Source organism: Phalacrocorax aristotelis, chromosome 1, assembly GCF_949628215.1.
Source record: "Phalacrocorax aristotelis chromosome 1, bGulAri2.1, whole genome shotgun sequence".
Lineage (NCBI taxonomy): Eukaryota > Metazoa > Chordata > Aves > Suliformes > Phalacrocoracidae > Phalacrocorax > Phalacrocorax aristotelis.
In genome coordinates this window covers 97,768,078-97,786,000 of record NC_134276.1, presented here as the reverse complement: position 1 = coordinate 97,786,000, position 17,923 = coordinate 97,768,078, and the positions used below count along the sequence as shown (strand labels likewise).

General features: G+C 40.4%; 1 protein-coding gene across 2 annotated transcripts in view; it reads right to left on the bottom strand.

Annotated features, from left to right (window-relative positions):
- Window positions 1-244: 244 nt before the first annotated feature.
- The window catches only part of HSF2BP (heat shock transcription factor 2 binding protein), a 33,690-nt gene continuing 16,011 nt past the window's right edge, over window positions 245-17,923 (bottom strand). For both annotated transcript variants that reach the window (XM_075098823.1, XM_075098831.1), the window contains exons 6-8: window positions 16,263-16,380; window positions 9,364-9,467; window positions 245-963 (exon numbers count right to left, since the gene is read on the bottom strand). In XM_075098823.1, coding sequence (XP_074954924.1) covers window positions 755-963; window positions 9,364-9,467; window positions 16,263-16,380 — 431 coding nt within the window. In that variant the 3' untranslated portion in view covers window positions 245-754. The remainder of the gene's footprint in view (window positions 964-9,363; window positions 9,468-16,262; window positions 16,381-17,923) is intronic.

The following is a 17,923-nucleotide window of genomic DNA, read 5'->3' as shown; positions in this document are numbered from 1 at the left end:
GTACACAGAAACTCTAACACACCCAAGAGTTGTGAGGGAACGCAGTGCTGCTCACAACAGAGAGGCAGTTCGTTTTAGCCTCTTCAGCGCACAACTAGGTACCACAGACAACAGTAACTCGTTTCCTTTTTTCAGGGCTTTTGAAAAAACAATGGCTCAGTTTCTAGTATGTCTGGCAGCCACAGGCTGGGTTGACTTGCAGTTCAAGTGAAACTGAATGCAGATTTTGAAAGCAGAATCCATTACACGGTACAGAATTTCTTTTATTAGAATAGAAAAAGAGAGGTGAGAAATAACAACAACAACGGAACTTGAGATGCATTCTGACACAGAAGAGTTATGAAACGCAACAAAGCTTTCCTCACAGAACAGTAATTCTTAAGGATGGACAAAAAGGATTATTTACTACTGCAATAAACTATATATTATCAATGAATGAGATGACTACTTTACTCCCTATATACGGTAAACAGACAACATAACCTGGATCATTTTGGAAACCCGTAATCAACAAAATCTTATTCAAAGAAATTAAGTCTGTCCCATCTTTATCAGCTCACCTAAGATGACATCTGGGCAGCTAAAACCCAACACATTTTCCCAAGTATTATTTTAGTCGGGTTACCTAATTTCCGAAAAAGATTTTTGTCAGAGGAACTTTAAGCAGAGGTTTTTTCAGTCAAGCCCATCTCCAACAACTCTTGCAGCATAAAAATATAGGAAAGACGTAAGCAGTTGGTATCATCGAGCTCTTCTATGCTTCGTACTCAAGTATTTTAAGATCTTCAAGTAGTTCTTTTGCAAGTGCTTGCAGATCCGCATTGCGGCTCTTTGACAGTGCAATGATACGCTGAAATGGCAAAGTATCACGCATCTCAGAGGCTGACTTGGCTAATACTTCTGGCTCCAGAATCACAGACTGGAGGAGCCGCAGAGCATGAAGACAAACTTCTGTATCCGGGTCTAAAATGGGGGAGGAAAAAATCCAGCGCTTATTAGAAGCGAGTCCAAAAAAGTAGCATTAAAGCTCTACAGTTCCATTCCCCATGACCCACCAGGCAGACAAGGAATAACTGAAGTTTCATAATTCACAGCTGCCATTTGGTGCTGGCTGGCTGGCTCTAGAAGGAACCTGAAAACAGCATCTTTGCCCTCCTCAGCAGCTTGTGCTTAGGGGAGGTTTGCCCCTCAAGGAGGGAGAGGTAGCCAGGAACCTTTCTCTTGTTTTTCAAATGTAAATCAGGGAATTTATCAACTTGAATTTATCCAGTCAGTAGCCAAGATGTACTGTTGGATGCAATCCAATTTAAGAGCAGAACAAGCTATATCCCCTGACTATTCAGACTTAAAAAACAAACAGAACAACTAATCAAATCCACAGGAAATCACCAGGCTTTTCTTTAATTTCTTTTTACACAAGCCTTCATATTCCTTCAAAGCTCAATAAAATATTAATCTTCATAAAACTTTCTGGTAACCATGTATCAACCTTCCAAGTGTTTAATTAAGTCTACACAAAATTGAAATGGGTACTGAAGCTAAGTGCTGCTGCTTACGAATGCGTCAGAGAAATGCAGCAAAGACCTTTGACTGACTTAAGCTAGGAAGACGTAGAATAACTCCACTGTTAAGAACACAGGGTGCATTTTTAATTACTGAAACATTAGGAGCATTATATTTTAATCATTCACAACAGTCCATTTGCATTTCATTGTTTATAGCTTTATCAAAAGCATCTGGTAGAAAGCCCCATTTTTGCACTTCTCTGTTCTGCATATTCCAAATGAAAATACATTATATTTTTATGGCTGAAGTAGTTATTTGTTCCACGTGCCATGCATTTTTTATGTGTTTGTCAGTAGCATACCTAGTCTTCAGCAAGCTTTTGATAAAGCGCTGTGCAGAAATGTTGAGAAAAATTAATTCAGATCACTTTGCGCACAAAATCACCACAGAGACCAAAAATCTCACTGAAGGAACATAAATGCAGTGCAGCAATAAACCACACTGTACTGAGTTTGAAGGAAGCATTTGGTGGGCTGAGGCAAGTTCTCTCCTTTCCTGGCCTATTTAATACCTAACACCAGTGACCTGAAAAAGGACTAAGGAGGATTATTCACTAAGGCACATGGGGAAACGTTGAAAGCACCCAGAGGAGAAAACTGAGTGTGATGGACAGTGAAGATGACTACAGCTTTAAGCACAAAACTGATTGTCGAGACAGGAATTTTTAAGTAATTCCCACTAGCACATGGCTGAAATACAGTATTAAACACTCTGACATCTGATCTATGCCCACAAGCCAGGCACTATCTCTCTCTCCCTCCATTTTCCAGTATAAATGAGATATGTAGGTCTTTTCTACCATACCTTCTTTCCTACTTAAAGTGTAAACCTCTTAGGAAAGGAATTCTACTTTCTCCTGGGAAACTAGCAGAGTGGGGTATAATCTGAGGACATAGAAGTTGTCCAAACCCAAACAATAACATCCATTTCCTGATTTTCTGTGCAAGGAGAATTTTAGCTATTAGGCATACTGGACAGCTATAGACATTCAAATCAGCATTTAAAAAAAACACCAGTGATTAGTGCTGCACACCCCACAGACCTGGTCATACCCACAGCACAGCCACTCCTATTGCTGCCACCTGGGCTGAAAGTTCTACAGTCTCCATCATCATCTCCAGCAGTACCTGCAGGTGCAATTTTCTGAGTGATGAGCAGTCATAACTCATGGAGAAATGCTGCAACTCAGACTCCCAGACAGCAAGACTTTATGTCTAATTCCTTGGGCAGCAATACCTCAGTGAATCCTTTTGAAAAAACGTGGGTGACGGCTTTGGTTTTCAGATTTATTTTGACCCCATCAAAATATGACTAAAAGCCTTGAAATTCATCCTCCCATTCCTTCCATTTTTGTCTTCATGCCTGCAAAGATTTTTTTAATTCCTTTTTTTTTTTTTGCCAGATACAATGTTCAAACTGCACATATCACCTGCCCTCTTTCTCTGTATTTAGTATTATTCTACATTTATTCACCCAAAATAGCAGCAACAAACCATAGCCCAAATAAGCAGTAAGAAAGAAGCTTCTGGGAGTGAAATTTATGTAGTTCGTTACAATCTTCCTCCATGTGACGTTATTCCTCCATGAAATAAAGCTTTTAATGGCTTGCAGTACCGCTGGGAAGCTTCATATATGTAGGCTGTTTTAAATTCCTGGATGAAAAGTACTTTGTTATTAATACAGTTACAGGCATCTAAGTTACTACTATTTGCAAGTGTTTAAAGGCTGTAGAAAGTAAAGAATTGATCAGGGAAGGAGTGTTAGCAGCGGAGCTAACAAAATTAGGATCTGTAGGAGATCAGGAAATGACTTCCAGCTTGACAAGCATGAACATTTTCCAGTAAGAGCAAAGAGGTTCTAGGAAGAATCTCCAGCAGCAGCCAGGGAAGCTCAACGGCTTGAGTCACTCAAATGAAGAACAGATTAGGCACTCGGGCATACAGCAAAGGAAGGAAATGATCCTGCACCAGAAGATGACTTAATACGCATTTAACCTCTGATTGCCATTGTTTTGCATGTATTTTGAGACACTTCGAGTTAAATAGATACATATGCCTCAAAATATACTCTGTTAGAATTACATGCAGTTTTGAGAATAGTACTTATTATGGATAATCATGTTTTCTAAGAGGACTTAAAAAAAAAAACAACAACAAACAACCCTCTAAGTCTTTGGCTTGTTTCTCCAATATCATTAGGCAGTTTTTCTAAAAAATCCTGTCTAAAAAGTACTCAGAAGATATGTAAGGAATCTTCATTATTCAGCAATATACTTATTTCAATAGCTTCCAGTTTTAGTCATTTCTACACTAGTGAGTAACATTTTGTTTGTACAAGATCAAAGAAATCCTTTAGCTGTAATCAAATCACTGCATCATATCCTCCCAACAACGAGCACACACATCCCTTCAACTAAAATTTCAAAACTACAATAATTATTTCTGGGGAATAGGGGAAGAAATTAAGCTGCTTGCCTCAGTCAAGGATCACAAGCATAGTATAAGCCTAGCACCATCATAAAATGCTGATGCAATTTTAACAAGGTGTTGAAACTGCTGGAGTTTGCTGACGTTCTGCTAGCTGCCAGCATTACTGTTTGATGTCAATGGCTTTCAGTCACTGACAAAAGCAACTGATAACGTGGACAGATTTTAGTCACATCTGTCATTAGCACTACGCTCTCAGATGAACTGTTCCCTACAGCAGGGTTTAAGTAATTGCATTACATCAATGCTAAATAGCTTATCCACAATTGGCTCTGAGTTGTGTGAACTCAATTTACACGTGCCCATACCATTCCCTGGCCACCTGAATGCAAGATTTATTACCAGCAAGCTGTTTACAGCTATGTCTATGTACAAAGGCAGTATTTCAAAGGCTTCCCACCACTGTTGTAAATGTCATTCAGTTCAATTACTGCCTGATTCTAGCATGAAGGGGCGACCTGCCACTCCCCTTCTCCTTTTTCTGAACCTGTAGACTACCTACATTCATAGCATGTCTAACAGAGAGAGCTAGGGCCACAGCTTGCCCTATGTAAGATCTGTTTTCATTGCCAATGCTGGCGGAGCTAAGCCAGTACCTGCAGCAGAGTTTTCCAGACATTTTCACAATGCTGATAGGTCTGAGGAGACAAGCAGTGTTGCAATAAAGATGGTATGTGGGGAAGAAGCAGGGAGGACACCTTGGCAGAAGGAGTGAGCGAGCTTTGCTGCTGCAATTCCTACAGGCACAAACGCACTTTCTCTCTGCAACATATTTTCCCCAGCTCCTCTATACCAGATGGGTTTGCTTCAGTCTCCTCTGTGGCCAGGTGGCTGCTCCCACATGCAGTTCAGCTAACCAGAATTCCCCACTCTCCTACAACACATGGTTCTCACACTTTTATCAAGGAAATCCCTGAGAGAGACTCCCAGGGTCCAGATCGAAGCAGCAATTCAGTCCCAGTTTGCCAGACTGCTAACTTAGGGGCTGCAAGTGGAAAGAAGCTTGCACAGATGTCACTCTGCAGCCTGCAGATTTGTGGGTGAGCTGTTAGATACATTGTCCAGCTCCTACCAATCCTTGCTTGGGCTTCTGAGGATTCCCACAACAGTCTACTGAATGAAAGTAACAAGGTAGGAACAAGTCAATGCTTTTCAGTGACGGATGTGTTTACCAGAGTCAAGGTTTCTTACATATATCCACAAAAGGAGAAACACTGTGCTCCTCAGGGGAACATCAGTTTGCATGAGTCTGCTGTTAGGCAGGACGAGGACCTAGTCAAGAAACTCCTGCTAAGATGGCAAGGACAGCCACACCGCACCCAGCCAGAGCTCCATCTGGGCAAGTATCATTTGCAGCAGCTGCTTAGAGGGGAACATGGAAAAGGGCAAGCATTCAGCGAGACTTCCCCTGGCCACTCTTCCAGCCTCTCAGCTAACTGTGTTTCAGGGACTTTCTGCGTCAGAGCTGACATCTTCCCATTTAATAAAATGGATGTAGTCTTAAAGGGCAAGAAGGGTGATCCTCTTTTTAAGATTAATTTCATAGTCTGAAGAGTATGAAACTTCTGAGCAATTGAAAGACTGGTAACTGAGGTTTTGATTTACAAACGAAGAGTTGTTTTAATACAGACATCAGTTTATAAATAGTGGGGTTCTGTTTGTCCAGATGTATTTTAAATAAAATGCTGTCATGCAAATAACCTGAATTTTCAAAAACTCTCATAGCCATAGCCAATTTGGACAGAAAAGCAAGGCATTAGAAACCTTCAGGTTTAGTATTGAAGGTTGCAGGCAGAATTAGCAAAATGAGAATATGCTTCATACAGGCATTTATAATAGTGACCGTCATTTGCAAAGAATTTGGATAAACAAGGTTAGATTTTTGGTGGAGGAAACTGAAGGGAAAGATCTAAGATTAGTCATACTTCTCTTGTTGTCTTTTGTTTAATGAAGTACCTGGAGCAATTTCCCAGCTATAGATGAGAAGTGTCCCTCACCAAATCTCTCTGAATTCCACACTTTCCCATGTATCCAAGGAGAGCAATATTTATAACTGCCTTCAAAGAAAAGTGGGGAAAACCAAAATAAAGATACAGGATAATAAAAAAAACCCAACCAACAAACCCAAAACCAAAGAGCCTAGACCCTTTTACTCCAAAATTACATAACTTCTTTTTCTATTGCTGAGGACAGGGCTTCTTTAAATCTGAAATTTATGCAAAACCCTTAGCCAAGACAGGGACAGCAGCTGATGGAGGAAACTAAAGCTGCCCATTTTCTCCAAGATGGAAACAGCTGCTCTGCAAATAAATGGTGCTCCACAAGATGAGAACTCTACAGATCCCACAAGCTGCTCCATGGGCAGAAATCTGAGTCATCATCCATGTGTTTTACGCTGGCACCAGGCTTTGAAGGTATAGGTTGGCATAGCTGATACCTATGCAAGAACACAATAGCCACATAAGCTATCAGAATATATTCCTCAGTGATCAGTGTTGCTTATTAAGGGTGACCATCTTTTAGACAGTGTTTAAAACGGTGGGGAAAAAAAGAAAAAATAACCCACCTCATAAAATGCTAAAACTACAGAGATCTGCATTACCTTCCAAAAGTGTATTAAACATTTGGTTTTTGCCTATTATCAGCATAGCCTCCAGCAGAAAGCGCTATTAAGAATTCCTGTTAGCGAGTGTGAAGTCATACCAGCTCATCCAAATTTTCCAAAGACAGTAGGACAGCCGAATCCAGTTTGCTGTTAACATTCTTACTCCATTAGAAAGCTTTATTAGATTTTTCCTTCTTTCTCTTCCTGTCCATGTATTCAATGTCAAGGCTTATTTCTGCCTCTTTAAAAAGCCTGCTAGACAACCTGAATCAAATCCCTCTTTGCTTCAGATACAACAGAGGGGAATAAAGAAAATCAAGTTAATTATTTGCTCTCCTCACTTAAGGGAAAGGACATTCTTCTTCAGGGAACAAGAATAAGAAGTCTGGGCAGAGACTGTGAATTCAAGAGAAGGATTTTGAGGGGTTTATCAGCTGCGTACAAGCCAGTGGGAGAAAAATGGCTTTGATGTATAGGCTGAGGTCAAAGACACTTGTAGACTGATGACGGAAAAGCAAACAGGATGATTCTCTGAAAAAGTCAGAGGATGATTTCTGGGGCCTCTCTTAGTGGGAACGCTGATAAAAGCTTACAGAACTGTGGAAAGCTGAATCATCTCAGAAGCCTTAATCAAAACACTCTTTGAAGAAGCTTCCTGCAGGAAGGCAGCATATGCAGGATACCCTGCCAGCAGAGTGTAGTGCTTTACTCTCTTGCATGGAAAAAACTGTTAAGACCTTGTGCTGTGGCAGCTCCAGGTGTTTGTAAGCTGAATCACGGCTAACAGAAGCTGAAGACGCTGGCCACGGAAACAGGAGAAGAGCAAGAGTAGGAGGAAGCTACGGAGTTTTGCAAGTTAGAACATTTAGAAATAGATCAAATGTATAGAAAACTACAGACATCTCATAAAAAATGAAGGGAACAAGATCGGGTGTTGGATCTGACCTCTCATCTGATACACAAACCAGTCAGCCCTCTCCCTTGACAGTAAGCAGGCTTCCTCCAAAGTAAGAAATCTGAAACAGCATATGTGGTTTATCTGAGAATCTTCCTCCTTTGCTGTAACTGGAGAACTTTATTACCAAAAGTGAAGCAATTAGCCATGCCCATCCTTCCTTCTACAACCCAGCCATACACAATTAACACTTTCAAAATACAGAGCAGCCTTTCCATTTCTTACTGCCATTAGCAGCTGAAAATTAATTATAACTGTGCCCCATTTCATCCTCTTCTGTGACCTAGAAGCCTTCTTTAAACAATAGACTGCCTCAAACAATTAGCTGCTTCATTTTATCACAACATTTAGAAGGGTACATTTGGGAACTCACAGTTAGACAGGGTTTTGAGGATGTTTTGGTTTTGTGGTTTTTGTTTTTTTTTTTTCCTAGAACAACAGCTCGTGTATATATTAGCCAAACATAAAGTAAAAGGAAAATCTGGACTAACATATGTTAAATTTCTAAGCACAACAGGACAAAGGACCATGCATTCAGTGTTCTCCGATAATATAATTTTTCTCAAACTATATTAAAAAAAACGTATAAAACACCGGTGTTTTCCAGTAGTCTTAAAAGAATTATTTAATTTTCTGACATCTCAAAAGAGAGACCCTATGGCATTGCAAAGCAGGAAATTATTTGGTGAAAAGCACAAGTACCTACATTTTCTGTAAAATAGTTGAGGGAAGTGTGAGCAATACAAGTAGCTTCCGGTTTACCTGTCAAAGTCAAAGCTTTTCCAAAATTTCAATATCAAATTAACTCCTTGATAAAGCAGATGCAACCTCCCTCACTTCAGCTGCTGTTAGTATTTACTAGTTGTATTTAAGCAGCGTTTTGCAGAGCAGCACAGAGTGCCGGGATGACTAATCTCCCCAGTCCTATGAACTGTACACCAAAATCTTCTCATGGACAAGCCACAGAAACTTGAGAAAACCAAGACAGAGCAACCCTAGGAGCAGTTCATAGGCAGGACAGTGTCACAGCTCTGTTCTTACTGCTGTCCTCGCTCTCCCTTATGAGCTGTGCACACAGCTACCAGCCAAGTCCGACGCACACTGGCAACGTCAATCTCTGCTGGCTCCTACGCAGGGATTTGAAGCCTCTGGAAGAGCAGAGCCTTGATGTCACTCATGCACCTGACAGTGGCAACAGAAGTCCTTGATGTCCTTGAAGTCCTGCACTGGCCAAAGGCAAAGCTAGGAATAGTACTCAAGCCCTGCAAGCCCAAATCCTATTAGAGCACAAGGCCTCTCTTCAGCTGTAGAATTGGTCACTTTTGTCACAGGTGAGTGTAGTTACAAAGATTAGCTTCTCTCCCCAAAATGTGTCAGAACACAGTTACATTTTCTTTTGCCAAACCGTAGTGAACTGATACATAGCTCCCCTCAGGGTTTATTTTAAAGTTGGTATGTGAAAATACAGGTGGCTTTTTAAAAACCATTTTCTCAAACTTTTCCATTCCCTATTTTTAATTCTACCATCCATAAATTTTATATTAACGGAATATTACATACAGTGCCAAAAATGTTGTGGGAAATGCGCATCCCCTCCCTCTAGCTATTTAACCTTTTTGTCTACTTTTAATTTGACAAAAGCTATGCGTAATCAGGTTACAGATATGCATTTCTGTTTTGTTATTTGCAACACCTATTGCCAATCTACAATTCCCAAAGTCACAATTCACAAGGTTCTTGGAGCAACTTACCATTCAACAGCCACCAAAGCAAAGGAATAAACCCTGGACTTTCACTGATGTACTTCAAGCCTTTCAAGTTGATACTCACGTTGTAAAGTGACATTAGGATTAGCCTAGAATTGAAAGAAAAAAAGATGTGATGTCCTTTGACTTCTTTGCATGTTTTAGCATCTTTTGCTATTTATGCCAGGAGTGTACTGATGCAGAAGCTTTTTCTAATAATTTATATTTTGATAAAAGAGACAGATCTCAAATAACATATAAGCAACATTGTGCAAAACCTTATTTCTACTGTTAAATCACGTATTTCAAACACATGGAAAAATATCCCACGCGAGGGGAAGAAAGTCTCAAACTCCATGAGATTCATTATGCGAGATGTGCAAAACCAGGACTTGGCTTTACGTGACCACACAACCTATGCAACAGAGCTTTCACGGTGATGATCCCCACTGGGCAGAAGACCATCTCAAATAAGCTGTTTGCCTTGACAAACAAAAGGGCCACAAGGAAACACAGAAAGCAAGACTGTAAACTGAGTGCTAGAAATGTCAAAGGAAGTCTCTACTCCATCTGTTGTGCAACACTGGCCTTTCTGTACACTGATCCTCCAGTCAGCTGAAACACAGACACATTGCTTATGCCATCCTCTTTCGCATCTCCTCCCATTCCTCCCGCAAATGGGAAGAGATGCAATATATAGCCAGCAGACAGCAAACGCCAATGTAGTCTCTCTCCACTGGCAGGGGAAGTTACTACACCTACGAAAGCATTTGGAAGAAGGGGAAGGGCCTAAAGGAGGGAAAAGGAAGGTATTAGTAATCCCAGCTCAGCTTAGCACACTCCCTCCTAAGCCAGAATTGTCCCTTCTGCCATGGGTGCAAGGCAGAGGACCAGCTTGCTCTGCCTGCTTTCCAGCCCCTCACAGTCAGGCAGGGCCATATGATCTGGGCCATTGAGCAAGACCCTGCTGTGAAAAAACACAACCGCTTGTCTCTTAAAATGTCACCACAGACTTTCCTATTTACTTTGCCTTCAGGAATCCAGGTTGCTTACATTCAGTGTACAAGTGGCATTTTTTTTTTTCAAGTCTGGAATTCAATTTGGCTGTAAACTGTGCTCTTGTCTGAGCGGAGATCAACACCAGGATAACACAGGCCAAACGGTACTCTCACCTGCACCTCTTCAAAACTGCCTCCAAATAACATTTGGGCCCACTCAAAGCCATTTGTTTTCCCAGAAGGTGATTTCTTTTGGTCTTTTATTATAGTCATTGGTGGTGAAAGAGGAGAGAACCCATATCCTGTCTTTCAGGTAGCAGAGAAGATCTATGTCCTGGCAGCTAGAAAACGTTTCCTTAATTGAGCATTGAAAAAAAACAAAGATGACATCTCTGACAAACCAAAACCAAGACTGTCCCTTGCACGTCAGTGTGTAAACGATAAAATAAAAATACACATAGTAAGTATACGTTCATTTCAGCCACGCATTCAAAAGCTTCCAAACCCAGGGTTTCCTAATTTATCAGCCTCCTAAAATAGGAACTTCATTAGTCATTTGGGGGCTGCACACATCACAGGTTATAAATTAACCCAAAGTCTCAACTTTTCTACAGAGAGAAAAACAGGTAGGCTGAAGAAGGCTCTGCATTTTAAAAGGACTGCTTTAGCCTGCCGATCCCACCAGCTTCTCCCACGGCAGCTCACACTGATGTTACTGCAAACACGAAAAGCTTCAGTATGATCAGTAACTTGCAAAATCTGAAACACATCAGGGAAAGGAGGTTTGGCTACTGTACCCCCTCAGCCTCAGCCACGACAGAGCTGAGGTTATGTTGTAAGGTTGCTAGAAATAGCAGCTTTGCGTCTTTACACAGATAAAGTGCCTGGGTCAAAATTTCCTTTCAGGTGCTTTTGACTGTCAGACAAGTATGGTCACTTGGGGCTCAGAATGAGTCTCCCTGTCCAAAGCTATCCAGAACAATTGGTAAGACTCAATGCAGAGCATTTCGTTGGGATTAAATCTTCTCCTGAAGTTTCCCCTGAACTAAGTTCTGCTCTCAAACATTTGATGTTGAGGTTGTTATGCCACCTTCCGTGTCGCTGACACAAGTTTGTTTACGGTTTTGGTGGATAAAACCTTGTTTTTCAGGTAAGCAGAGTCTCAGTGGGCTTAATGCAAATTATTTCAATTTCCCTATAAATTCCAGTAGGAATGGGACCTGATACTCAAAAGCAGAAAGCATCCAGGAAAAAGTCTCCACTGGCATTAACAAGACAAACTAATGCTCAGCCTCCTTCAGGATCAGATCACTGCTGTATTACGAACTTCAAGCAACAGGCCCCTGATGTTCCTGAAAAAAAGAGTCATACTCGTGAGTCAGAAGTTGTCTTACAAATTCTTTCACCCTTCTAGTGATGTTCTCCTGTCCTGCCTTTTATGCAGACCATCTTTACAGCTGTGGAATAGCTGAGGGGACAGGGCATTAGTGCACTTTATGATGTGCTATTCTGGATGCTATTACTTTTTATGATAACACACAAGTCAATCTTCTGGACAATGAAAAGGGAAGATGAATGGGTAGAGCTCCTATAACATTGATGGAATGTGTCATCGTACCCACTCACAGCTAGGTGCCAGATTGCATACAAAACAACTAGAGAAACAGGAATGGGCCAGAATCATCTCTGTTCTGGGGCTGGCTTGGCTGCTGCTGCCTCTCATGACTGCAATAAACCTGCATGTCGCTGCACTGCCACCATTTCCAAACAAAAGGGAATAATGTTATTTCAAATGGACTTCAAACCTCACAGCCTATTCTCAAACGAGTTCTCATGGCTGCAGCTACAATGCTACCAGCACACTTTCAGACACTCTCCATGCATACCTTCAGAAAGCAGGAAAGTAACCCATTGCAGGCTAAACTGAGTTGTAAGGGGCATAATTTTTATTATGTGCTGCACAACTGTGAGTTTAACCACCTAGGCTCTTAAGGAGTAGGAAGAAATAGTACATTATTAGATCTACTGCATCAGAGGCCACTGACAAGCAGCGAGGGATGCTGTGGAACTGAAATGGCAGCTTGTAAAGCCTCTGCAGCTCTTACTTGGCTTCCAGAACCCAAGCCCTGACAAAGGAGCACAGCCATCATTACCTATGACCAGCCAGAATGAAAATGATCAATAAAACAGTATCTTATAATGGAGAGTGTTAACATTTCTTGCCACTGTCTTTCATCCTTCATCTGTTTGATATTTGCAGTTAGAAACAAAGTGACCTAAAATATACTGCTGGGTTTGATTTCTGTTTCACTTGTTTGCGTTGTGCAGATAAAAGGGACTGGTGGTGGTGGTGATCCAGGGAAGTGCTGTGGTTTTGGAGTGTCGGAAGAAGACAATAACCCAGACCACAAGCCAATGTAGTAGCATATTAGTACTAATTAAACACACTCACCTGAGCACAACACAGAAGCATTTCCAGGCCCTTTATACCCCCTTCACCTCTAGTACTTGCACATTCTAATATGTATTATTTGGGACAATTATTGCAAAAGTGCTTGTTGAAGCAAACCTGACACACATAATTACTGGATAAACTATGCTTTCTGGTTTTGTTTTGGGGTTTTTTGTTGTTTTTTTTTTTTTTTTAATGTAGAGGACTTTTTAATTACGCACTTCATAGTCTTCCTATTTAGGCAAGTCAAATTTAATTAACATCTTGTACTACTGTATCTGTCAATGCTTTCTTTAAAATCTAGAACTAAAAGCACAGCTAAAGCCCCTTCTTGCCTGCTTAATACATGGGATTAGTACATAAAATGTGCTGGTATGTACTAAAGCACATATTCTTACTGGCTACTTTCAACTGCTACACAAGCAAAATTAAATATTCCTAACAATTTGATTATAACTGTGAACAACTGTGTAAATGTTTATTGACTGCCTAACAATTAAAAATGTTGAACAAACCCTATACCAATGAGAAGAAAACCTGAAGTCTTTCACACCACTGCTATTTCAGAAAGGCAAAGACACCCATGAGATTTCAGACCCAACACTCATGTAGATGCCTTGGATACATTTATTACGTACTCATGGACTACAATGGATATTGTAGCAGTGCTGGAATAAATTACACCTTTTCCCTGTAAGTTTTTTATCTATATACCGGTACAAGTAAAACATGAGATTGCTAGAACTAGAAGAGGAAAGAGGACTCCTCTCTCTACCAGCTTACTTTGATACTGCTGTGTGTGGAATTAGACTCACAGTTTCTCCTGATTTGTCACACAGTAAAGAAAAATATTTCTGAAAATAAAAGCTAGAAAAGAATTGTAAAACCTCAAAAGGAGCAAAAGACAAACATATCCTTGGCTTTTTATTTTCAGTTTTTTTAACTGATTAACTTTTAAGCTGATGATGTCCTTCCATGTAATACTATGGCAATGTATTGAGAAAAAACACACTGCATTTCCAAAATAATGTACAGACATTTTCATTCATGAGGTATAGCTCTAAAAATGTATCTATATGTATGCATGTGTATGCATGTATACGTATGTAAGTAAGAGTGTGTGTGTGTAAACGTTATTTATGACTCCAGAGCCTGTCTATACATAATTTGAAATTTCACTACAATTTATGTTAACTATCATACCCTTAACCCACAATTGTCTTTCATTTTACGGGCGGGAGAAAAGGGAGTTCTTCTGACACATCTGCTTATGAATATGTTGATTATTTAACAAGCAGCTAAAAAAACCTTACATACAGAGAACAACTTAAAAACGAACAAACCAAGCAAGCCCAAAACCTCCTTTGCTGGACTGGGAGTGTGTAAAATCCCCAAAAAGGACAGGAAAGAGATCCAGTGTTGGTAATGGGTTTTAAGAACTGAACAGTGACAAGGCATGTAGGGAGCTCATTGACAAAAAGGAACCTGACCATGGAGATGAAAGACAAACACAAGGGAAACATTTTGCACTAAAACATTTGAGCAAATCAGGATCCCTCGTTCCATGACAAGGCCATGAAGAAATCTCCTTTCTTGCATTTGCTCTAATGTCACAATACAGCAAATTTTTTACCAAACAGCAAGTTCAGAGTAAGAAAAAAATTGTTGGTTCTGTGGAACGTCACAAAACATTATCAATGCACTGAATTCAAGCTATTGTAACATATGCTTAATGTTTCTCACTTACTAAATACCTCGTGCAACCTCTTTTTTTAAGCTTCACTCAATTTGTTAGCCTAAGAGGCTGGCCCCTGTTGAATCCCTATCCACTTCATGGGATTGCTTTATGTATATTTTATCAGTATTGCTGTATGGCAGCCAAGTTCACATCACCATGTGTAATTCTTCTGCAAAGCAGGCAGATTTTGAAATATAAAAACTACCCAAAACGTCAATTCAAAAGGAAGGCCCTCAAATCTATGACATTGTCCAATTACATTAATACAGTCTGAAATTATTAAAAATAATTTATCTGGACCCATAGACACACATTCACTTGAAACGCAGAGAGAGTGTGTGTGCATGCGTGCATTTAGGTACACTTTCCTCTCCCTCCTCCTCTCAAAATAAAGTCCTTTCACTATTTTTTTTTCCTTTACAGATTTTGAAACAGTATAGGTCCTCTTTTCATGTCTATTTTTTGTTATATACATGAAGGCACAAATTACCTTTTCTTAAGTGAGATTCTCGTACAAACCTTTTAGTTGGGGCTTTAAAAAAAAAATCCCACTGTTGCAAGTGTTAACTACCCTGTTCTGAGTGCTGACCTTCAAGCCCAAGGCTTGAGAAACACAGCAAATGATGGACATCAAAGTACCTAAACCACTACCTACAGCACAGGTTATTCAGGTTCCCCTGGCTACCCAATGGGGAAAGGCAAGCACCTACAGAGGACAACTCGTTCCCCCTAACCTGGGCTCAGCGAGCCATCATCTGACAGCCCCATCTCCTTCCACTGGCTGTGAGAAAGAGTCCAGACAGCAGATACTTGACATCTAGCTTTCTGGTAGCGGAGGTTAGGCAAGACAAAAACTATCCAAAGTTAAGATGCAGGCAAATTATTGAGGCTGACAGGGCTGCTGTTTGTCAGCTGAACTGTGACAGCTGGCTTGGGTATGAATTCTTAGTGTGTGTGCATGTGTGTCCCATTTATGAGAAAAACACCACAGTGACTTAAGCCATTTTCATGAACAAATTAACCAGGTATATGGGGAGGGGTGGGCAAGTGCCCACAGCTTAGTGGATGAGCAAGTACTCATTAAGGCATGGTAATTTGCTCAAAGCCATATATCCTCTGCCTGTAACAGCTCTGAGAAAAAGGTGAAGATATTTTTCCAGCACCTGAACTGTGTAACATGATCTTTTCTTTACAATGCTGTATTACGAGGTCCCTTTATAGGCATCACCTTTACAAACATAAGGGCATGTGCTTCTAGCTACTAAGTAGCATAAACTAATTTAATACTTGCTCTTAGCAGATACAGAACTCACTTTCTTCCCTGAGCAGATATAGCACTTCACAGTCTTCACATTGGAAGAGAATAAATATGACTCCACGTTTCCCACACCCTCTCTATTTTAAAACTTGACCTCATACCTTCCTGATCTGACCCTCCACTCACCAGCCCCTCCTACGGTAGTAGAGTGCATCCCTGCTCATCTCTACATTATGGTGCTTAAGAAACTTCCAAAGAGACAAAACCTGGATGATACTAGCCTTGTAGCTGAGCCTGGTATATCTGCAAGGAATGCTACTATGAAAAGAGTTTCCAGAAATTATGTTTCCTCTCCAGGGAAGGACATAATGGGAGAGTGGGAAAACTACTGTCATCACTGTGATCTACACTGCAAGATAATGCATTTCATTTGAAAGGGGAAAAAAAAAGTCATCATACACTTTAAATTTGGTACAGAGTCCTGGCTTCATGTCTCCCAGGAGGCGTATCATCGTGTCCAGTAATTCACGACTTGAACTAACCAAGAACTCACGGCCACATGCTAGCGCAGCCACATCTGTGAGAGAACATAAAACATCATCATAAAAATAATGTTTCAAACAAAAGTTTATGCTAATTGTCAGAACCACTAAAAAGATATGTCAGCTCTAAAGAATGAACTATGGCATCTATATAAACTTCAAACTGTATTAATCTACACAGCAAATACTGAAGCAGCAAATTATCCTGGTCAAAATCCTTCATAATTCTGCTTGGGTAATTAAATTATCTACTCAGAGTGGCCTGCATCCTAATAGTAACACAGTGAATAAAACAAAAGGTTGGATTTATCTGCAAATAATGTGGGACTGAAGCAAAGCTGACCATTACAGGTTCCACTACAAAGAAACAAGATTGCAGATTGTTTTACCATCGCTCAGTCCAATATACCTGGCACGTTACACAACCAAAACTCTCACGGAAATCTACTCAAAAGCTCTTTTCCTACCCCTCTGCAAGCCATGCATTATTCATGCACAAACCAAAATGCAAAAATATTTCCAGAGACTACTGCTCCAAAGCAGACTTTCCTTTAGTATTTTCCTTTATGCTTGTCCCATACTTCGGGCATCCTTATGTGTAAGACGTATCTTCCAGCAATCCAGGCTTGTACTGAACAACTGGCCAAGCCTCCTCCAACACATGCAGTGTGGTGTATGTAACTAGTGACAGAACCTGGTCCCCTGGCCTCCCATTCAGGGCAAGTTTGTGGATGATACAGTTCCTCCAGTTCCATGCAGCCTCAGGTTCTCTCTCCTATGCATGTACATCATGGCGTCTTTTTTAAACTCAGAATAAGCAGAGCTAACTATGGACACAGCATATAATTAAAGGCTGCTATCACAAAGTTTGTGCACACTGGGCCATGTTAAGACTGCACTGAGAACTTCTGTTCTGGTGTTTTCTAACTTCTGAATACTTGGCACTTCATGACCACCTCCTCAGTGTTCTTTTAATACCACTTCCTAGTGTAATACTACCTTACAGCCTAACTAGAATATTTAAACTGCTATCTTCTACATTGTTCATCTGACTGTATCCTTTACCACATTTGAGTTTCAGCAGCCTCCTTTCCCAAATTACAGGGTCAAAGAAACAAATCTTGGTAATATCAAATTCATTGGCAAAATTTATATTGGCTTCAGTGAAGTAAGATTTTGTTCCACCATCCTGATTCCTCCTCAGGCAGAACCTCAACACCCCCTCAACCCCACACCAGCCTTTAAATATTTTCTTTGTTCAAGCTTTACTTCTGCTATGCTTTTTTTTCAGTGAAGCAATTGGAGAGAACTGGATTCCGCCTTGGTACAGTAGCACAATGCATCACATACGGGGTTTTATTACAATCTTCAATAGCAGCACAACACCCAAAAACCACATGTTCAGAAAAGCTGTTAATGAAAGATTCACTTATTTGTATAAATACCCACTGTTTCATCTATCTTGCATCATCTCATTAGTGTCATTTGACAGTTGCAGTTTCACAAAAATGCAGATGATGTATCAACCCCATTTCTCACAGCCTTCCAAGCCAAGGGCAGCCTGATTAACATAGATAT